Raw genomic sequence first — 23,679 nt, 5'->3', positions numbered from 1 at the left:
AGTGACTTTTGAAAATGCTGATTCCTACTCTTCCCATCTTTGAGTATATGCCTGGAGCTTACAGAAGTTCTCCAAGGTACTTCCTATCCCTTGTACAATTCCCATATCTACATTCATTAACTTTCATCTCAGATTTCAAATATTTAATAATTATTTACTGTATAACCACTATGTGCCAAGTATTCTTCTAGGCTCTGGGGAGAGACAGACAATTAAATAAGGCTTCCTCACTGAAGGCAGTGAGGAAACAAGCCATTATCAAGTTCCCCTGACCACTGAGTTGGCCAGGAAGAAGACAGGACAACAACATGCTTGTGTTCTTTGTGGATATTAAAGCCAGTAAGCACCACATCGAACAGGCTGGAAGCTCTATGACACTGATGCGGCCAAGGTCAACACCTTGATCAGGCCTGGAGAGAGGAAGGCATATATTCCATTAGCTCCTGATTACAATGCTTTGGATGTTGCCAACAAAATTGGGATCATCTAAAATGAACCCAGCTAATTCTAAATATATATCTTTTCACTATCAAAAAAAATGTAGACAAAATATAAGCCCCAACTTATTATTAGATTCAATAGACATAAAATCATGCTGTCAAACTGCTATAAAAGTTTCTAAGCTCTACTCTCTTTTTCTATACTGATCTCCTCATGGCTGGGATACAACAGTCATAGCCAGATGTGGATCCTTGAGCACACTGAGTAGCATCTGTGTAAAGCCATGTAGGCCACTGCAACTACTTGTCTTTGATTCTATGTGAGATGAGAAGCCCTTCGAAGTGTCTGAGCAGATTGGCCATTCACTGAAAGAGGACGACTTTAGGAGGAGCAGGTCTGATGGTGGGGGGCAGTGAGGAAAGGAGCAGGAGCTCAGTTTTAGACATGTTAAAATTCAAGATGCCTTTATACATCCAAGCAAGATATAAGAGTAAGTTCAAAAGTGAGGTCCAGTCCAGAGATATAAACCTGGGAGTCATCAGTGTATAAATGGTATTGAAAGATCAGATAAAGAAAAGCGGTGAGAACTGAATCCCGGGGTGCTTCCATGTGCAGAGATTAGGAACATTAGGAGGTATGGGTAAAGGAGACTTAGAGGGAATAGGCAGTGACACAGGAGGAAAACCAAAATGGCCAGGTATTCTGCAAGTCAATATTAAGAAAGTTTTCCAAAGAGGTTGGATTGATCAGTCATCTCAAGGTCAACTAGTAGGTCAAGGAAAACGAATACTGAGAATTGAGTAACATGGAAGACTTAATGACTTAAACAATTTAGCAAGAAGGAATTAAAATTCTATAATGAAAACAAAATAGCAAAGGAAAGATGACACAAAGGGAGAAAGGAATTAAATACTATTTGTCCCTACCCCACAAATATTATTTTAAGGGAATAAGATTTCTACTCTAAGAACTACACTTCATGGCTTGAAAAAACCATGGATAAAATGATTCTGTAAAAATATATCTATTGAACAGATATTTATAAATCAAATATTCATTTGTTCATAGCACCATTATGCACAAGAGCCAAAAAATGGAAAAATCCAAATATTCATTGATGGATGAATGTATAAACAAAACATGGCATACATTTATATACAACAGTATACTATTTACCCTTAAAAATTAATGAAATTCTGATACATGCTACATGAATGAACCTTGAGCCAGATACAAAAGGACAAATACTGTATGATTCCACTTACATGAGGTACCTAGAATAGTCCAATTAATTCACAGAGACAGAAAATAGAATGGTGGTTACCAAAGGCTGGGGAAATGGAGAGATTATTCAGTAAGTCCAGAGTTTCAGTTTGGGATAATGAAAAAGTTCTGGAGACAGATGGTGGTGATGGTGGCAAACAATGTAAATGTACTTAATGCCACTGAACAATGTACTTAAAAATGGTTTAAATGGTCAATTTATGTTTATATATTTTACCACAATTATATACATATACACATATAATTCAGAAGAAGATAATCTCTTTAAGGAAAGAGAACACAAAATTTTGTCAAACAGGTATAATGGTTTGGAAACTGCAGGAAGCCAGAATTTTGTGAGAATCAAATGTTGAATTCTTGTTGGAAAAGAGAATGAGTGATAGAGAGAAGTTATAACTCAGAGAACTCCTGATTTGGAAATAGTGACATACTGTGTCTTTTTGTTTTTTCTCCCTATCTCCTCTGCTTGCCAGAAGGGAAAGTGGATGCCAGGAAGGGGGAATGACTTAGATGCTAATTTACTATCTGCTAGAAAGCAAATCAAAGGCTGAAGGAAAGAATTTGTGAGGGTTCCAACACGCAAGGAATAAACTCATGAGGACAAGTCCCAGAGATGTTCAACATGGAAGCATTATAAGTGTAGAAAAGAAAGGCTCTTCTTAAAACACACTCTTCTTAATGTAGTGACAATGACATTTAATAAACATGGTATTGAAGTGGTATCCAGGAGCTTATTTGCCTCAGTGGTCCTCAACCCTGAATTAATAGGGGGTACCCAAGTCCCATCCCCCAAAATTCCAATTCAGCTGGTAGAGGGGGAGCTTGGCCATAATTTTTTTCAAGCTCCTGTATGATTCTAACATGTAGCCAGGGTGAAGAATCACTGCAACCCTTATTCTAAGTCAGTGTCTTCTAAACCATGGTCACCGATCACCTTTTTGCACCCATTTGGGTTCCTGTTCAAAATTTAAGTTCGGAGGGTTCTGCCCCTAAGGTAAAGAAATCTGCGCTTTTAACTAACACTCCCAATGATTCCTGAGCAAAGAATGCTCTAAATGAGTCTCACTTTGTTTAAAATAACATTTTCAATTGGTTTTCTATTATTCTTTGGTATAATGAAATAAAGATATTTTGATAGAAGTAGATTGGCTATATTTGTGATTATTCATAAAGACTCAATATCTGTGCCTGGCATAATCCACAATGGTTGATCCATACAGAAACAACCCAGATCGCCACCATTTATTACACACAGAGGCAGCCACCAGAAGTGCAGGCCTAGCTCTTAGGAAGAAGTAATAGGTTTTTGGATTCCCAGGCAAGATGGCAGAACAGGAACAGCTCTGGTCTGCAGCTCCCAGTGAGACCAAGGCAGAAGGCAGGTGATTTCTGCATTTCCAACTGAGGGACCCGGTTCATCTCATTGGGACTGGTTAGACAGTGGGTGCAGCCCATGGAGGGCCAGCAGAAGCAGGATGGGGCATCACCTCACCTGGGAGGTGCAAGGGGTCAGGGAACTCCCTCCCCTAGCCAAGGGAAGCCATGAGGGACTGTGCTGTGAGGGATGGTGCTATCCAGCCCAGATACTATGCTTTTCCCATGGTCTTTGCATCCGACAGACCAGGATATTCCCTCGGATGCCTACTCCACAAGGGCCCTGAGTTTCAAGCACAAAACTGGGAGGCCGTTTGGGCAGACACCAAGCTAGCTGCAGTTTTGTTTTTTTTTTCATACTCCAGTGATGCCTGGAACACCAGTAAGACAGAACTGTGAGAGACACTCCCCTGGAAAGGAGGCTGAAGCCAAGGAGCCAAGTGGTCTTGCTCAGTGGATTCCAACCCCACGGAGCCCAGCAAGCTAAGATCCACTGGCTTGAAATTCTCGCTGCCAGCACAGAAGTCTGAAGTCAACCTGGGATGCTGGAGGTTGGTGGGGGGAGGGGTGTCAGCCATTACTGAGGCTTGAGTAGGCGGTCTTCCCCTCACAGTGTAAATAAAGCCACAGGGAAGTTCGAACTGGGCAGAGCCCACTGCAGCTCAGCAAAGCCACTGTATCCGGACTGCCTCTCTAGATTCCTCCTCTCTGGGCAGGCATCTCTGAAAGAAAGGCAGCAGCACCAGTCAGGGGCTTATAGATAAAACTCCCATCTCCCTGGGACAGAGCACCTGGGGGAAGGGGTGGCTGTGGGCGCAGCTTCAGCAGAATTAAACCTTCCTGCCTGCCGACTCTGAAAAGAGCAGTGGATCTCCCAGCATAGCGCTTGAGCTCTGCTAAGGGACAGACTGCCTCCTCAAGTGGGTCCCTGACCCCCATGCCTCCTGACGGGGAGACACCTCCCAGCAGGGAATGACAGACACCTCATACAGGAGAGCTCTCGCTGGCATCTGGCAGGTGCCCCTCTGGGACGAAGCTTCCAGAGGAAGAAGCAGGCAGCAATCTTTGCTGTTCTACAGCCTCCACTGGTGATACCCAGGCAAACAGGGTCTGGAGTGGACCCCCAGCAAACTCCAGCAGACCTGCAGAAGAGGGGCCTGACTGTTAGAAGGAAAACTAACAAACAGAAAGGAATAGTATCAACATCAACAAAAAGGACGACCATGCAAAAACTCCATCCAAAGGTCACCAACAGCAAAGATCAAAGGTAGATAAATCCATAAAGATGAGGAAAAACCAGCATAAAAAGGCTGAAAATGCCAAAAACCAGGACGCCTCTTCTCCTCCAAAGGATCACAACTCCTCGCCAGCAAGGGAACAAAACTGGACAGAGAATGAGTTTGATGAACTGACACAAGTAGGCTTCAGGTAATAACAAACTCCTCCGAGCTAAAGGAGCATGTTCTAACCCAATGCAAGGAAGCTAGGAACCTTGATAAAAGGTTAGAGGAATTGCTAACTAGACTAACCAGTTTAGAGAAGAACATAAATGACCTGATGGAGGTGAAAAACACAGCATGAGAACTTCGTGAAGCATACACAAGTATCAATAGCTGAATCGATCAAGCGGAAGAAAGGATATCAGAGATTGAAGATCAACTTTATGAAATAAAGCGTGAAGACAAGATTAGAGAAAAAAGAATGAGAAGGAACGAACAAAGCCTCAAGAAATATGAGACTATGTGAAAAAGACCAAAACTACGTTTGATTGGTGTACCTGAAAATGACGGGGAGAATGGAACCAAGTTGGAAAACACACTTCAGGATACTATTCAGGAAAACTTCCCCGAACTAGCAAGATAGGCCAACATTCAAATTCAGGAAATACAGAAAACACCACAAAGATACTCCTTGAGAAGAGCAACCCCAAGATCCATAATTGTCAGATTCACCAAGGTTGAAATGAAGGAAAAAAATGTTAAGGGCAACCAGAGACAAAGGTCGGGTTACCCACAAAGGGAAGCCCATCAGACTAACAGTGGATCTCTCGGCAGAAACTCTACAAGCCAGAAGAGTGTGGGGGCCAATATTCAACACTCTTAAAGAAAAGAATTTTCAACCCAGAATTTCATATCCAGCTAAACTAAGCTTCATAAGTGGAGGAGAAATAAAATCCTTTAGAGACAAGCAAATGCTGACAGATTTTGTCACCACCAGGCCTGCCCTACAAGAGCTCCTGAAGGAAGCACTAAACATGGAAAGGAACAACTGGTAGCAGCCACTGCAAAAGCAACCCAAAATGTAAAGACCATCGACACTATGAAGAAACTGCATCAACTAACAGGCAAAATAACCAGCTATCATCATAATGACAGGATCAAATTTGCATATAACAATATTAACTTCAAATGTAAATGGGCTAAATGCCTCAATTAAAAGACACAGATTGGCAAACTGGATAAAGAGTCAAGACCCATCAAAGTGCTGTATTCAGGAGACCCATCTCATGTGCAAAGACACACATAGGCTCAAAATAAAGGGATGGAGGAAGATTTACTAAGCAAGTGGAAAGCAAAAAAAAAGAAAAAGCAGGGGTTGCAATCCTAGTCTCTGATAAAACAGACTTTAAACCAACAAAGATAAAAAAAAGACAAGGGCATTACATAATGGTAAAGGGATCAATGCAACAAGAATAGCTAACTATCCTAAATATATATGCACCCAATACAGGAGCATCCAGATTCATAAAGCAAGTTCTTAGAGACCGGCAAAGAGACTTAGATTTCCACACAATAATAATGGGAGACTTTAACACCCCACTGTCAACATTAGACAGAACATTAGACATTAGACAGAACAATGAGACAGAAGATTAACAAGCATCTTCAGGACTTGAACTCAGCTCTGGACCAAGCAGACCTAATAGACATCGACAGAACTCTCCACCCCAAATCAACAGAATATACATTCTTCTCAGCACCACATAGCACTAATTCTAAAATCGAACACACAATTGGAAGTAAAACTCTCCTCAGCAAATGCAAAAGAATGGAAACAATAACAAGCAGTCTCTCAGACCACAGTGCAATCAAATTAGAACTCAGGGTTAAGAAACTCACTCAAAACCACACAACTACATGGAAACTAAATAACTTGCTCTTGAATGACTGCTGGGTAAATAATGAAATGAAGGCAGAAATAAAGATGTTCTTTGAAACCAATGAGAACAAAGACACAACGTACCAGAATCTCTGGAACATAGCTAAAGTATGTGTAGAGGGAAATTTACAGCACTATAAATTTCCCACAGAAATAAATGCCAACAGAAGAAAGCAGGAAAGATCTAAAATCAACACCCTAACATCACAGTTAAAAGAACTAGAGAAGCAAGAGCAAACACGTTCAAAAGCTAGCAGAAGACAAGAAATAAACAAGATCAGAGCAGAACTGAAGGAGATAGAGACACAAAAAAACCCTTCAAAAAAATCAATGAATCCAGGAGCCGGTTTTTTGAAAAGATTAGCAAAATTGATGGACTGCTAGCTGGACTAATAAAGAAGAAAAGAGAGAAGAATCAAATAGACACAATAAAAAATGATAAAGGGGATATCACCACCGATCTCACAGAAATACAAACTACCATCAGAGAATACTATAAACACCTCTTCACATATAAACTAGAAAATCTAGAAGAAATGGATAAATTGCTGGACGCATACACCCTCCCAAGACTAAATCAGGAAAAAGTCGACTCCCTGAATAGACCAATAACAAGTTCTGAAACTGAGGTAGTAATTAATAGCCTACCAACCAAACAAAGCCCAGGACCAGATAGATTAACAGCCAAATTCTACCAGAGGTACAAAGAGGAGCTGGTACCATTCCTTCTGAAACTATTCCAAACAACAGAAAAAAAGGGAATCCTCCCTAATTCATTTTATGAGGCCAGCATCATCCTGATACCAAAACCCGGCAGAGACACACACACAAAAAGAAAATTTCAGGCCAATATCCCTGATGAACATCAATGCCAAAATCCTCAATAAAATACTGGCAAACCGAATCCAGCAGCACATTACAAAGCTTATCCATCACAATCAAGTCGGCTTCATCCCTGGGATGCAAGGCTGGTTCAACATGTGCAAATCAATAAACGTAATCCATCACATGAACAGAACCAATGACAAAAACCACATGATTATCTCAATTGATGCAGAAAAGGCCTTGGATAAAATTCAACACCCCTTCATGCTAAAAACACTCAATAAATTAGGTATTGATGGAACATATCTCAAAATAATAAGAGCTATTTATGATAAACCCACAGCCAATATTATACTGAATGGGCAAAAGCTGGAAGCATTCCCTTTGAAAACTGGCACAAGACAAGGATGCCCTCTCTCTCACCACTCCTATTCAACATAGTATTGGAAGTTCTGGCCAGGGCAATCAGGCAAGAGAAAGAAATAAAGCATATTCTATAGGAAGAGAGGAAGTCAAATTATCTCTGTCTGCAGATGACATGATTGTATATTTAGAAAACCCCATCAGCTCAGCCCAAAATCTCCTTAAGCTGATAAGCAACTTCAGCAAATTCTCAGGATACAAAATCAATGTGCAAAAATCACAAGCATTCCTATACACCAATAACAGACAAACAGAGAGCCAAATCATGAGGAAACTCCCATTCACAATTGCTATAAAGAGAATAAAATACCTAGGAATCCAACTTACAAGGGATGTGAGGGACCTCTTCAAGGAGAATTACAAACCACTGCTCAAGGAAATACAAGGGGACACAAACAAATGGAAAAACATTCCATGCTCATGGGTAGGAAGAATCAATAATGTGAAAATGGCCAAACTGCCCAAAGTAATTTATAGATTCAATGCTATTCCCATCAAGCTACCATTGACTTTCTTCACAGAATTAGAAAAAACTACTTTAAATTTCATATGGAACCAAAAAAGAGCCCACATAGCCAAGATAATCCTAAACAAAAAGAAGGAAGCTGGAGGCATCATGCTACCTGACCTCAAACTATACTACAAGGCTACAGTAACCAAAACAGCATGGTAATGGTACCAAAACAGAGAGATAGACCAATGGAACTGAACAGGGGCCTCAGAAATAACACCACACATCTACAACCCATCTGATCTTTGACAAACCTGACAAAAACAAGCAATGCGGAAAGGATTCCCTATTTAATAAATGGTGTTGGGACAACTGGCTAGCCATATGCAGAAAACTGAAACTGGACCCCTTCCTTACACCTTATACAAAAATTAACTCAAGATGGATTAAAGACTGAAATGTAAGACCTAAAACCATAAAAACCCTAGAAGAAAACCTAGGCAATACCATTTAGGACATAGGCATAGGCAAAGACTTCATGACTAAATCACCAAAAGCAATTGCAACAAAGCCAAAATTGACAAATCAGATGTAATGAAACTAAAGAGCTTCTGCACAGCAAAAGAAACTATCATCAGAGAGAACAGGCAACCTACAGAATGGGAGAACATTTTTGCAATCTATCTATCTGACAAAGGGCTAATATCCAGAATCTACATGGAACTTAAACAAATTTACAAGAAAAAAACAAACAACCCATCATAAAGTGGGCGAAGGATATGAACAGACACTTTTCAAAAGAAGACATTTATATGGCCAACAAACATATGAAAAAAAGCCCATGATCACTGGTCATTAGAGAAATGCAAATCAAAACTACAATGAGATACCATGCCAGTTACAATGGCAATCATTAAAAAGGCAGGAAATAACAGATGCTGGAGAGAATATGGAGAGATAGAAACGCTTTTACACTGTTGGTGGGAGTGTAAATGAGTTCAACCATTGTGGAAGACAGTGTGGCGATTCCTCAAGGATCTAGAACCAGAAATACCATTTGACCCAGCAATCCCATTACTGAGTATATACCCAAAGGATTATAAATCATGCTACTATAAAGACACATGCACATGTATGTTTATCGCAGCACTATTCACAATAGCAAAGACTTGGAACCAACCCAAATGCCCATCAATGTTAGACTGGATAAAGAAAATGTGGCACATATACACCATGGAATACTATGCAGCCATAAAAAAGAGTGAGTTCATGTCCTTTGCAGGGTCATGGATGAAGCTGGAAACCAGAAAACCAAACACTGCATGTTCTCACTCATAAGTGGGAGTTGAAAAATGAGAACACAGGGACAGAGGGTGGGGAACACCACACACTGGGGACCTGTCGTGGGGTCTGGGGCTAGGGGAGGAATATCATTAGGAGAAATACCTAATGTAGATGACGGGTTGATGGGTGCAGCAAACCACCATGGCATGTGTATACTCATGTAACAAACCTGCACATTCTGCACATGTATCCCAGAACTTAAAGTTAAAAAAAAAAAAAAAAAAAAAGAAATAATAGACTTTCTAAGATAAACTCAGAAACTTAAAACCTACAAAAGGAGGGGGAAACCTTAGAAATGGTTACTCTTCATTGTGTTTAGTCCCTGAATTTGCTTAAACTCCATTTTTCAGTTATCTAATACATGTACCTTAATTGATCCAAGGGCCCCAATGGCTACTTCAGGTGGCATTATCACTGGTTTGGCAAAGGTACCACCAATCTATTTAAAAAAAAAAAAAAAAGGAGAGTATTAAAAGTTAAGATTTTTCAGGGAACAAATGCCAAGTGACATTTTCTATTTTTAATTAAGCATATGATCAGAAACCTTAAGTAATGGTTTATGTATTTCAACATTATTACTCACTGATCCAATGTTGGAAAGAGTAAATGTTCCTCCTGTAAGATCAGTGGTGCTGAGCTGACCCACAGAGCCCAATTTCTGGAGGCGGTTCAGTTCAGTGGCGATGTCAAATATAGAGCAGATCTGAACATTTTTCACATTAGGGACAATCAAACCCTGCTCAGTATCCATTGCTATCCCAATGTTATGAGAAGCCTAAAAAATAAAAAATTGTACAGTAGGGCTTTTAATGAATAAGCTAACAGCAAAGAAAGGATCAACCTTCACTGCCATCTAGAAACCACTAACAAAACTCATTTTTACCAGATTGGTAGTGATTTAAAAGAAATAATTTAAAAACAATTTTTAAAAGATTTTTTGGGCCAGGCGCAGTGGCTCACGCCTGTAATCCCAGCACTCTGGGAGGCCAAGGTGGCTGGATTACCTGAGGTCATGAGTTCAAGACCAGCCTGGCCAACATAGTGAAACCCCATCTTTACTAAAAATACAAAAATTAGCATGGTGGCACAGGCCTGTGATCCCAGCCACTTGGGAGGCTGAGGCACGAGAATCGCTTGAACCCGGGAGGTGGAGGTTGCAGTGGGCCGAGATTGTGCCACTGCGCTCCAGCCTGGGAGACAGAGTGAGACTCTGTCCAAAAAAAGATAATTTTTTATTGATAAGAATGTAGGCAATAGGCTATTTCCCAACATCGTTAGTGGGAATGTAACTGGTACAGGTTGAGCATCCCTAGTCCAAATATCTGAAATCTGAAATGCTCCAACATCTGAAACTTCTGGGGGCTGAAATGATGTCATGTGATGTAGCCAATTTCCTTGGAAACTGATTTATCACCCTGAGTCAAGATCCATCTTCAGAATTCTGTATACTGACAAATATAGAAATGTAAAGATTTTATTTTCAATTTATTGGATGGATTAAGCACCTCAGCATTCCTTACTATGTGATAAAATACATATATAATAAAAAGTATATTCAATATTTTGTCCTTAAACATTATGCTGCATAGTTGTTGAAACGGTTCTCATTTTGTAATATTTAATCATATCAGAGCCCATCAATTAAAAAAAAAAAAACAGAAAAATGCAGCCATTGTTCTGGCAGGGCATAGTGGCTCATGCCTATAATCCCAACACTTTGGGAGACTGACACAGAAGGATTGCTTGAGGCCAGGAGTTTGAGACCAGCCTGGGCAACATAGCAAGACTCCATCTCTACAAAACAAATTTTTTTAATTAGCTACAAAAAATTTTTTTTAAATTATGGCACATGCCTGTAGTCTCAGCTACTTGGGAGGCTGAGGTGGGAGGATCATTTGACCCCAAGAGTTTTAGGTTACAATAAGCTATGATTATGCATGGGTGACAGAGCAAAACCCTGTATCAAAAAAAGAAAAAAAAAAAAAACTTCGTGGCTGGGCACGGTGGCTCACGCCTGTAATCCCAGCACTTTGGGAGGCCGAGGCGGCGGATCACGAGGTCAGGAGATCGAGACCATCCTGACTAACACAGTGAAACCCCGTCTCTACAAAAAATACAAAAAGAAATTAGCCAGGCGTAGTGGCAGCCGCCTGTAGTACCAGCTACTCAGGAGGCTGAGGCAGGAGAATGGCGTGAACCCAGGAGGCAGAGCTTGCAGTGAGCCGAGATCGCACCACTGCACTCCAGCCTGGGCCACAGAGCAAGACTCTGTCTCCAAAAAAAAAACAAAAACAAAACAAAACAAAAAAACAACAACTTTGTTTCATGCACAAAAATGTTAAAAATATTGTATAAAATTACCTTTAGGCTATGTGTAGGAGGGGTAAATGAAACATAAGTGAATTTCATGTTTGGACTTGGGTCCTGTCCTCAAGATATCTCCTTTGTATACGCAAATATTCCATAATCCAAAAAAATCTTAAATCCAAAAACGCTTCTGGTCCCAAGCATTTCAGGTAACAGATACTTAACCTGTATAGACTTTCTGGAGACCATATGACAACATGAACCAACATTTATAAAAATTTGTGTTAAGGAACTAAGTGCAGAAGTATGTAGGGATACACAGGGATGTTGAGTACACACTGTTTATAAGTTTGAGAAACTGAAAATAATCATGATGTTTATAAATAGGTCACTGGCTAAATAAATAACAAAGCTATACTTGTTGACAATGATGTCTACAATACAGTAAATGAAAATGAAGAGGCTGGGCACAGTGGCTCATGCCTGTAACCCAGCACTTTGGGAGGCTGAGGTGGGTGGATCACTTGAGCCCAGGAGTTAGAGACCAGCCTGGGCAACATGGCAAGACCCCATTTCTAAAAAAAAAAAAAAAAAAAAAGTGCAAAAATTAGCTGGGCATGCTGGCACGTGCCTATAGTCCCAGCTACTCGGAAGGCTGCGGTGGGAGGTGGAGGTGGACACTGCAGTGAGGCGATGATTACACCACAGCATAGATATTCTCTATGGGGAATACTTTAGATAGGCAACAGAGTGAGACTCTGTATCAAAAAAAAAAAAAAAAAAGAAAAAGAAAAAGAAAAAAGCAAGTTAAAGAAAATATAAATAATTCTATATCTTGTAAAAAGTATGTAAAAATGAAATCCTAGAAAGATGTATATATCAACATAAACAGTGAGCTATCTTAGGGTCATGGAATTGAGGGTAAACATCTTTGTTTTCTTTTTTCTTTTCTTTTTTTTTTTTTTTTTGACAAAGGCAGGGTTTCACTTTGTCACCTAGTCTAGAGTGCAGTGGCATGATCACAACTCACTGCAACCTCCATCTCCCAGGTATCATATGATTCTCCTGCCTCAGCCTCCCAAGCAGCTAAAACTATAGGCATGCACCACCATGCCTGGCTAATTTTTTTTTTTCTGTAGAGATGGGGCCTCCTAACTTTGTTGCCCATGCTGGTCTTGAATTCCTAGGCTCAAGCCATCCTCCTACCTCTGTCCCCCAAAGTGCTGGGATTACAGGCAGGAGCCACCACACCCGGACAACATCATTTTCTTGCCTGAAATTTTTTTAATAAGTATATACTTAATTAGGAGATATTAAAATTAAAATTAATACAGCTGACTGTATTAACCATATGGGAGCTGACCTCCCAGAATATCTAAGCTCACTTTCTGGTTGTACATGTCTTTTCTTTTTTTCTTTTTTTAATTCTCTTTTTGAAATGGCGTTTTGCTCTTGTCGCCCACGCTGGAGTGCAGTGGCACAATCTTGGCTCACTGCAACCTCCGCCTCCTGGCTTCAAGCAATTCTCCCACCTCAGCCTCCTGAGTAGTTGGGACTATAGGCGCTGGCCACCACGGCTGGCTAATTTTTGTATTTTTAGTAGAGACAGGGTTTCACCATGTTGGCCAGGCTGGTCTCAAACTCCTGACCTCACATGATCCACCCGCCTCAGCCTCCCAAAGTGCTGGGATTATAGGCGTGAGCCACCGTGCCCAGCCTCTGGTTGTACACTTCTAATGATAAGTAAACTTCAGGAAAGGCATCTCAAAAAGAGTTTTCGGTCTTAAGAAACTTTCACTACTCACAGAAGAGTTTACTCAAATTGAATTCAAACTTTTATTATTTTTCTCACTTAAATTATTCTTAATCTTAAAATTCCAGGAATTTGCCAGGCACAGTGGTTCATGCCTGTAATCCCAGCACTTTGGGAGGCTGAGGCAGGAGGATTGCTTAGACCAGAAGTTCAAGACCAGCCTGGGCAACATAATGAGACCACGTCTCTACAAAAAATTTAAAAATTAGTTGGGCATAGTGGCGCATGCCTATAGTCCCAGCTACACAGGAGGCTGGGGCAGAAGGATTGCTTGGGCCTGAGAGGTTGAGGTTGCAGTGAGCCACGATCACAACACTGCATTCCAAACTGGTGACAGAGTGAGACTCTGCCAATAATAATAATAATAATAATAATATTAAAATTCCAGGAATTCAATTTTGAAAGAGCTGCTTCTTTTTGAGAGGGTAAGTAGAGTGGGTAACATAATCTGCCATACAGCTATGTATTTCCATTATTTTAAGCAGAAAACAAAAAAAAAGCTTAAAAATAGTTTTAAGAATCTCCATATCTAAACAGTATCATTAACACAAAAACAACAACAATGAATTAGACTTAAGTTTAATGTTTTACCCCATACCTTTAATTCTAGTCTAAAAAAGATCACTATTTGAGGTACAATAGAAGTCTCTAATCTACAAGCACATTTGCCCCATCTTCTATTAATAATAAGAACATTTTCACTCTGCATAGCCAACCTTATATGTTATATTCTGGCAGTTTTCATCCACAGAAGCGTTAAGGATAGGAAACTGTAGTAATCCCAAGGAAGCAGCCTGTTTAACAGAAAAAGAATGCAATTTTAGCACTTTTAACTCAGAAAGGATAGGGAATTTGAAACAATAAGAGGTATAAAAGGAGGGAGAGAGAGAACTCTTATTTATGCTGAGTTTAATTTCAAGTCTACATGTACCTAGTCACATTACTGCCAATGTTACCTTCAAGCAATGTGGAACTAGGTCACCCTAATCATTAAAGAATAAAAGATAAAGTAGTCAGGTAGCTTGTAAACATCAAGGAGATTTTCAAAATAATGATACAGACCAGCCAAAGTTCCAAAGAAAATGTCTAAATTCTAGGTGATTTCCTCACTGACATGTTGATCTTAAGATTTCCATGAGAAGTAATACTAGGAATCAAAACACAAAAAAGCAGGTAAGCTATTTCTCTGTGTGGAAAGAACACGTAACGAGGATTTCAAAGCGCACTGACCAGTAGATGCCAGTTTGCTACTTGGTGTCCTTGGCCAGCTGAAGGGCAGAGATGTCCTGAACATTTACTTTACAGCTCAAGTCTCACTGAATAGCATTTATATTTTCCCTCTCTGCTGCCTTCTCCCTTTCTTTTTCCCTTTTGTCACTTAATACCATTTCTCTCCTGTCCATATTCAGAATTCCCTAACTGTACCCAAAATGTTCTTGATAATCTGTTTTTGGGATCTAATAATCAAGTTTCATACCTTACATGTGGTGGCCATGCATTGTATTGAATTTAAAAGATAGCAAAATAAAAATGCTTAAGATCATTCTTAAAAAGAATTCCCTCCCCCACTGCCCTTGTCTGGTCCCTGTTAAAGTTCTTTACATGCATTGTGTTATTCTTCTCAGTGCATCGGGGTCTTGATGGGAAAAAAATCAAATTCTTGAACTAGAGAGTTAAGAAAAAAGTTTAAATATATAGAGACATTTCATTTTCATTAGTTTAGTTAGGACAGGTTAAGAGAGTAGATCAACTGAAGAAAAATATAATTAAAAGAACTGCTACGAGTTCCTTAATTTTTATGACTTGGAAGTTTTTCTTGTTTGTTTTTGAGACAGGGTCTTTCTTTGTCACCTAGGCTGCAGTGCAGTGGCGTGATCTCAGCTCACTGTAGCCTCAACGTCCTTGGCTTGAGTGACCCTCCTGCCTCAGCCTCCCGAGTAGCTGGAACTATAGGCGTGTGCCACCATGCCCAGGTAACTTTTGTATTTTTTGTAGAGATGGGGTTTCACCATGTTGCCCAGGCTGGTCTTGAACTCCTGAGCTCAAGCAATCTGCCTGCCTTGGCCTCCTAAAGTGTTGGGATTATAGTCGTGAGACACTGCGCCCAGCCAACTTGAAAGTTTTAGTAAGCATTTGATTCAATAACTGTAATTTTAATAGTCTTTATCTAAAAACCCCTAAGGTTAGTCTAAACTGTTACATATAAAAATATTTGAGTATAATCCAAATTTTGTCCAAGAAAATACAAGGTATGTGTCAATGGATTAGGTCATTTGTTCCCCCTCTACAATACTGTGTAGTATTTTTTCGAATGTTCTGAAACTTATGTTTTATTTTAAAACAAAATAGCCAGGCATGGTGGCTCATCCCTGTAAGACCAGCCTGGGCAGCACTGTGAGACACATCTCTAGTAAGAATTAAAAAAAATTAGCCAGGTGTGGTGGTGCACACCTGTGGTTCCAGCTTCTCGGGAGGCTGAGGCAGAGGATCACTTGAGCCCAGGAGTTCAAGGTTGCAGTGAGCTGTGATTGTGCCACTGCACTCCAGCAGCCTGGGCAACAGAATGAACCCTTTCTAAAAAAAAAAAAAAAAAAAAAAAAAGAAAGAAAGAAAGAAAAAGGAAGATAAAGAAGAATAGTTTCTGCCTCATGAGGCTCAGCGCCCAGTAAGTGAGTAAGTGAAGAGAAAACTGAGTAAGCACTCAATGCACTGAGATAAGTTAACAGTGGGAAACAAGAGTATTTAATTCAAATAGTGACAGCCACAGAAGGAGTCTGTACCTGACCACAGTTTGGGATTTGCAGGTGTTTGATCGAGAAGAACGGGCACTTCAGGTGGAATTGTGTATTCCAGCAATTATGGGTAGCTTAATATGAGGGAGTGAGGTAAGAACGGAGAGGCAGGCAGCAGAGACTTATAACACATTTGTATGCCACACTAAGGAGTATGGCATACAAATTATCCTGAAGGTAATGAAAGGGAACCACTGAAAAGAATCAGAGAATATTACAATAATTTGATTTACAGAAGGCCAGTCTTGGTGCAGTGTAGAGAAAGGACTGAACATGCTGGCATTACAGACATCAGTATGTCCTTCTGAGTAAAACAGACCAGAACCTGAAAGAGCTTCTCCACCTGTTAGCTGTAAGTCCTTAACAAGTTTCTCAACCTCTCTGAGCCCCAATTTCCTTAAATGGAAAGTGGAGACAGTAATATTTACATGTCAGGGTTACTCTGAGAATTAAGAGATAATGGGCCCTGCCCCGCGTCTGCCTCAGAGGGGCCCGAGCCACCCGGTGCGTGCGCCGCGTCCCCGCCGGGGCCGACAGAGCCAAGCCGGGCCGCCATGGACCACAAGACTCTGCTGCAGGAGCGGCCGCCCGACTACAACCTGGAGGCCGGCCAGGGCGACTACGCGTGCGGCCCGCACGGCTACGGCGCCATCCCCGCCGCGCCCCGGCAGCCGCCCTACTCCTACCTCGTCACACGGACACCCACCCACCATCCCAGGGTCTACAACATCCACAGCCAGACCGTCACCCGCTATCCTACCAACTCTATCGTGGTGGTGGGAGGCTGTCCCGTCTGCAGGGTCGGGGGGCTGCAGGACTGCTTCACCTTCCTGGGCATCTTCCTGGCCATCATCCTGTTCCCCTTTGGGTTCATCTGCTGTTTTGCCTTGAGGAAGCGAAGATGCCCCAACTGTGGAGCCACCTTCGCTTAAAGGGAACACCAGGATCGGCTTTCCTACACCCAGCTCTCTTTTTCTAATGTTGTGTTCAATAGTTTTATTTGATTAAGCTTCAGGATTGTTTTGTAAAGCGAGGTGGGACCGATGTGGCACACGCCAGCTGCGGTTTCCCGGAGCGTGGAGAGGCAGCGCTGCTGCTCCTGCCCCAGGCTCATGACAACTCAATGAAGCACTGCTTTTATTTTTTGCAGTCTTCAATTTGAGAAAGGTGAGAAATAATCTTTTCAATAAATGAGATTCATACCAAAAAAAAAAAAAAAAAAAAAAGAGAGAGATAATGTATACAGCATGCTTACTATGGAGGCTGGCACATGGTAGCTGCTGCACAGTCACTAATGTGAGCTAGACTGTATGCTGCTCAAGGTCAGCTGATGGTCTTACTCCATTTTATACTGGTCCCAAGGCTTAGCACTAGAAATGATTCCCAGGATCCTCAATATAAGTTGGTTGAGTAAATGAAAATAAATATTAAATATATGTCAGTGATATTGCAAAATTAATATCAAGTCTCATTTTAGTTCAAACCAAGACTTGGTTGGAGTGATCCTTTTAGGATCAGAGGCTTTACTTAACTGGCAGAATTGTCTCTACCTAGCTCAAAGATAAGCAGCTAAAAATATAATATAGAAATCTCAATTTTATAATTTCCTATTGAACAAAGAAATGGCACATTTTCTAACTATCTGATGTTGCGAAAAGTAATATTTTTATTCAAGGCCACAGTCAACATATTGCATGATGGCAAAGCAAAATTTAAATGTCCTACTTGGGGCCGGGTATGGTGGCTCACGCCTGGAATTCCAGCACTTTGGGAGGCTGGGGCGGGGGTGGATCACCTGAGGTCAGGAGTTCAAGACCAGCCTGACCAACATGGTGAAACCACATGTCTACTAAAAATACAAAATTAGCCAGGCATGGTGGCAGGTGCCTGTATTCCCAGCTACTCAGGAGGCTAAGGCAAGAGAATTGTTTGAACCCGGAAGGTGGAGGTTGCAGTGAGCCGAGATCGTGCCATTGCACTCCAGCCTGGGTGACAAGAGCAAAACTCTGTCTCAAAAAGACAAACAAACAAACAAATAAATGTCCTACTCAAGCCCTGTTTGAAATGAATGAATCTCACCTTTAAGAAGAAAGGCATAAAGGAGAGTTTAATTCCACGAGCAAATGCAATGGGTTTTAATTCTTCTCGGAGCTTAACCAGTTCAGTAAGGTCAATCTCATCACAATAACCAAAATGAGGTATCTTCAGGGCTGCAGACATAGTCTTGACCATTGCTTTTTGAAAGCCTGAAAAGCATTCAACTGTTATTCATTTATTTAAATTCTCAAATCTCTTCATCCTTTTTTTTTTTTTAAAGAAACTAAAATGGAAGGTTCTCTAATGTCTTTTACTCTCTCAGTTAAACCCTTCCTCTTACTACTCTCTTCATTACATTACACTGAAAGTCACTAATTTCAAAGCTGGAACATTGACTGCATCATGACACTCAGTGGCAAATGCAATAACATAGCAGGTAACTGCTTTAAATGCTGTGTTATATAAAAAATTCAAAAGAATGCAAGCCATGTATTTCCCTAACAGCTTTCCTGCAAAGCCACTCTTCTGGAAGTTAATCATTCCAGGAGTTTATAAATAACAAATCAGAACTAGTTATTTTGAAAGCTAACTACAAATAGTGAATGTTTAAAATATCCTGTGTGTCTTCAAACAGAGCAATTATCAGTATACAAGTTTATATTTCAAGAAACCTGCTAATGTATTACTCTTCAGAAGCTAATGATACACATAAATTGTAAGTGTTTCCTGGAAAAGCTATGCTATTTCACCATTTAAAAATTATGGCCAGGCGCAGTGGCTCATGCCTGTAATCCCTGCACTTTGGGAGGCTGAGGAGGGTGGATCACCTGAGGTCAGGAGTTTGAGACCAGCCTGGCCAACATGATGAAACCCTGTCTCTACTAAAAATACAAAAAATTAGCTGAGCATGGTGGTGTGCACCTGTAATCCCAGATACTCAGGAGGCTGAGGCAGGAGAATTGCTTGAACCTGGGAGGCGGAGGCTGCAGTGAGCCAAGATCGTGCCACTGCACTACAGTCTGGACAACAAGAACAAAACTCCATCTCAAAAAAAAAGAAAAGAAAAGAAAAGAAAAATTATATGCTGACTGAAGTTGAACTTTCCCTTCAGTAAGACTTGAAAACACCATATTATATACATTTATCTACTGAGGTAGCTTCCCCCAAAATAAATGAACTATTGCCTTATAGTATTGTTATTATTATCATTACCTTTTATGGGTTCTGTTTTGTCTTTGCCTGTGAATACCGGAGGTTTTGATACTAGTATAGGAACAGTCATGTCTTTTGGCTTTGGTGGAGGTGGCATAATTTCAACTTTGGGTGAAGGAGGCAATATAGCTCCTGTCTGCTTTTCCAAATAGTTGAGGATATCTTCTTTAAGTATTCTGCCATCTTTTCCTGAGCCAACAACTTCACTCAGCTTAATCTAAAAAATGATATATTTTAATGCCAAAAATACAACTACTTAAAAACATCATTAAAGTTTCAAAATGGAATTTGATCAACTGACAGTAAAATATATCTGTCCAATAAATTAGTAAAAGGAAATAACCTTTTCATTTTCTACTTAAGTAATCATTACTTTTGTATATACTGTTCACATATGCATGTGGTAACCATCAGGTATCTATATGATATATAATCTAGAGCTATTTATGAAAACTTACTTTTTAAAAAAATTTTTTGTGGAGACAGGGTCTCACTCTGTTGCCCTGGCTGGTCTTGAACTCCTAGCCTCAAGCTATCCTCTCACCTCAGCCTCCCGAAAGTGCTGGAATTACAGGCGTGAGCCACTATGCCCAGCTGAAAACTTACATTTTTATACTCAAGTATTTTAAAATCTCTTGCATAATTCTTACTCGACCTTTTCTATTCTTGGGGACTACATAAGAAGAGGGAGAGCTGAGAATTTAAGAGAAACTAAATGCTATACCAAATTTAGACCAATGTTTCTGACATTGGCTACCAGTTAAAAACGTAACAACTTAAATAATCGTAATACAAAAACTCTCTCAAATTAGTTATTTTTCTGGTAGTTGCTTTGGAAAGATCAGTACAAAACATTTAATTCTATTTAAATAAAAATAAACATAAAAGCTTGGAATGATCTCCTCATATATAGTATGTATTAATTTCTTAGGGATAGGCCCCATTTCATTTGTATTAGTGCATCTCTAAGGATGACTAAAATAATAAAGGACTTTACTAAGGCAAACACTAAGTTTGTAACAAATGGACTATGAAAATTTAAACAAATAATTTTTAGGCGGTTACAAACAACTGTAAATGCCACTGGTTCTTAATTTTAAACAAACTCAATTCATAAATATGCAAATTCAAAGAAAAAAGATGATTTCTGTTAACTAAATCCAATATTTAATTTTCAGTAATCATATAAGCACTCTACCCAAGTATTCTATACACATCTTTAGGGAGTGTTTTAGGAAAGCCAAATCATACATTTCTTCTATATATTTCTTTCTATATTATTAAGAAAAAAATTATTAAAATGCTTTATAGATTTCAAAGCAAAATGTTAAATCATTATTTCATCTGATGCCCTTAATAACCTAATGTTCCACGTTACTATATCTATTTTCTGTTATGCTAAATGGTCTTCATACTTAAACACATTTAAGGGTTACATAACATTTTATCAAGGATACATAACATAATTTGAACACGTATGCATCTTCTAATTTTTGGCTATATAAAATACAAGGAAGAATGATTCCTAGATTATTTTCTAACTGGCTGAAAGAATATGAACATTTTAATGACTCTATTACATATTTCACAAAATATAAACTTTTATTTTTTTTCCCACAGCAACCTTACTTTTCTCAAAAAGAGACAAACAAAAAGTCTCATTGTGGGGCACAGTGGAAAGTATTCAGGTTTCAGAACGAGACAGATTTGTGTTCAAATCCCTAGTTCAGCTTACTTGGTTTTAGATAAGTTAATCAACCTGCCTGCAGGGTCCTTGTGAGGATTACAGATAATGTGTCTATAGTGTCTGGCACATATGTGCTCAAATAATGGAGGCAATGATTGTTGAGGTTTATATAACGTCTGACAGCACAGGTTTTGGAGTGATATAGACTCACTTTTGAATTCTGGCTCTTGCTATGTTAGCTGTGTGACTTTAGACTAGTTACTTAAACCCTCCAAGTCTTAAAATAGCTCCTTATCTTACAGGGTTAGATGAGAATACGTAAATACCTATCCCAGTGCCAGGGAGCCACCCTGCCTGGCATTCCACCTTCCATTCAGTCAATGACTGGCAGAGGAAATACAAAAGGCCGGCCTCCTTGCCTCAAAGCAGTAATTCTGTGGTTCTCCGTTGCACCCTCAGATCAGGCCAGAGTCTTTCTTTTTTTACTTAGGACCATGGCAAGCTTTGGGACAGGCCAGATGCTTGATACCATAACCATGTCTGGCCAATTTCCCTTCTCTTCCCTTTTTTATCCTGCTTCCTTCATTCCCTTTACAGGCTTTCCCTCCTTCAAATTCCTATCTGATGCTGTGCCTCTAGAGCACCTGACCTAAGACCTGGTATTTACAAGTGCTCAATAAATGGTAGCTCTTACTGTTATTAGGCTCTAAGAAAGAATAATAAAATCATACTGCTCAATTGATAGTAAGTAATAAGTTTACAACTTCTCATTTCTCCCATGTATTTTTATGCAACTATCGCTTTTCAGTAGCAAATATTTTCATGTTTCCTTAATTTCATTGAGCTATTTCATCATGGGATAGTTGGCTAATTTTTCAGAGATACAAATGTACACTTCCTATACAATCTCAGACTTAAATATTAAGAGAACTTACATTGTTTTCCATTGCCAGACGGCGAACTGCAGGAGTTGCCAGTGTTTTTCGGCCCTTTATCTCTTGGTGTGTATGTTCATCATGGGACACTGCAGGAGTTTCAACAACATCTTCTTCTGAATCTGGTAACAAGGTAAAACTTAACTTCAGTTGAAAAAAAATTTTTTTTTTTTACTAAGATGTAAAGTAAGGCCACTAAGATGTGGCCCATAATATCTAAATAAATTAAAGTTTATAATCTAAATGTATAAAAGTTGAACTACTTCAGAATAGGAAAACACAACTATCCTAATGGTATGGGTAGAGGTGGAGGGTGTGTGTGCCGGTACCTGGTACTTTTTAATTATTAGTACCTGGTGGATATGTCACTCCTGTTGAAATAATATAGCAGCTACAAGTTTAAAAATGAGAGTTTTCCTCAAGAAATTTTAAAATGTGTTGTGGCTAGGTACAGTGGCTCATGCCTGCAATCCCAGCAATTTGGGAGGTCAAGGCAGAAGGATCACCTGAGCCCAGGCATTCAAGACTAGCTGGGGCAACATAGGGAGACCCCACCTGTACAAAAAATTTAAACATTAGCTGAGCTTGGTGGCACACACCCGTGGTCCCAGCTACTTGGGAGACCAAGGTGGGAGGATTGCTTGAGCCCAGGAGGTCGAGGCTGCAGTGAGCTGTAATTGCATCACTGCACTCCAGCCTGGATAACAGTGAGACCCTGTCTCAAAAAAAAATTTGTATTTTAAACATTTTTCTAATAAAATTCTCATATTTATAAACAGCATGGAATAAGGATCAAATGTAAGATAAATTATATGAAAGAATGGGCTGCGCACAATGGCTCACGCCTGTAATCCCAACACTCTAGCAGGCCAAGGTGGGTGGATCACTTACTTGAGCCTAGGAGTTTAAGACCAGTCTGGGCAATAAAGTGAGACTCCCCATCTCTACAAGTGAATTTTAAAAATTAGCTAGGTATGACAGCACACATCTGTGGTCCAAGCTACACAGGAAGCTGAGGGGGGAGAATCACTTAAGCCCAGGAAGTCAAGCCTGCAGTGAGCCATGTTGGTGCCACAGCACTCTAGGTTGGGTGAAAAAGTGAGACCCAGTCTCAAAAAAAACCGCACAAGAATCATATAAAATCTATGACAATCTTAAACACTTTCCTGAGATGATATAGTACTTAAAAGTTTGCTCTGCTTTGAATAGTTTAAGAAATGCTGTGGTGGCTGGGCATGGTTGCTCACACCTGTAATCCCAACACTTTGGGAGGTAAAGGCGGGAGAATTGCTTGAGGCCAGGAGTTCGAGATCAGCCAGGGCAACATAGGGAGACCCTCTCTCTATAAAAAATTTAAAAATTAGCCAGGTATGGTGGTGTGTGCCTGTAGTTCCAGCTACTCAGGAGGCTGAAGTGGGAGGATCACTTGGGCCCAAGAAGTCAAGGCTGCAATGAGTCATGGTTGCACAACTGCACTCCAGCCTGGGTGACAGAGCAAGGCTGCCTCAAAAAGAAAAAAGGAAAAGAAGAAAGAACTGCTGTGGCTAATGCTAATTTGGTTGTTTTATTCTCTAGTTCTGGATTCCTGTTATTAG

General features: G+C 40.1%; 2 protein-coding genes across 12 annotated transcripts in view; one reads left to right on the top strand and one right to left on the bottom strand.

Moving 5' to 3' along the window:
- Positions 1 to 23,679, bottom strand: part of DBT (dihydrolipoamide branched chain transacylase E2) — a 75,968-nt gene that overhangs the window by 22,620 nt on the left and 29,669 nt on the right. For 10 of the 11 annotated variants that reach the window (XR_010110808.1, XR_008626122.2, XR_010110807.1 and 7 more), the window contains 6 exons: positions 22,085 to 22,206; positions 19,463 to 19,679; positions 18,293 to 18,459; positions 14,138 to 14,215; positions 9,885 to 10,076; positions 9,669 to 9,740 (listed from right to left, as the gene is read on the bottom strand). Coding sequence is in view for 8 of the 11 variants with exons in the window: in XM_055115609.2 (XP_054971584.1) it covers positions 9,669 to 9,740; positions 9,885 to 10,076; positions 14,138 to 14,215; positions 18,293 to 18,459; positions 19,463 to 19,679; positions 22,085 to 22,206 (848 nt within the window). In the remaining 3 variants the exon portion in view is untranslated. Of the gene's footprint in view, positions 1 to 3,981; positions 4,242 to 9,668; positions 9,741 to 9,884; positions 10,077 to 14,137; positions 14,216 to 18,292; positions 18,460 to 19,462; positions 19,680 to 22,084; positions 22,207 to 23,679 lie in introns of those variants that run through there. The other variant, XM_055115618.2, reaches the window with a different exon arrangement.
- Positions 14,742 to 18,269, top strand: LOC100973928 (membrane protein BRI3). Its single transcript, XM_003808476.6, has one exon. It carries the CDS (start codon positions 16,768 to 16,770, stop codon positions 17,143 to 17,145), a length of 378 nt encoding a protein of 125 aa, XP_003808524.4. The 5' UTR covers positions 14,742 to 16,767; the 3' UTR covers positions 17,146 to 18,269.

Source organism: Pan paniscus, chromosome 1 (assembly GCF_029289425.2).
Source record: "Pan paniscus chromosome 1, NHGRI_mPanPan1-v2.0_pri, whole genome shotgun sequence".
Lineage (NCBI taxonomy): Eukaryota > Metazoa > Chordata > Mammalia > Primates > Hominidae > Pan > Pan paniscus.
The sequence above is the reverse complement of the archived record's forward strand: the minus strand, read 5'-3'. Positions and strand labels throughout refer to the sequence as shown.

Coding starts and splice junctions, on each gene's coding strand:
- LOC100973928 (XM_003808476.6), top strand. CDS start 16,768: ATGGACCACAAGACTCTGCTGCAGGAGCGGCCGCCCGACTACAACCTG.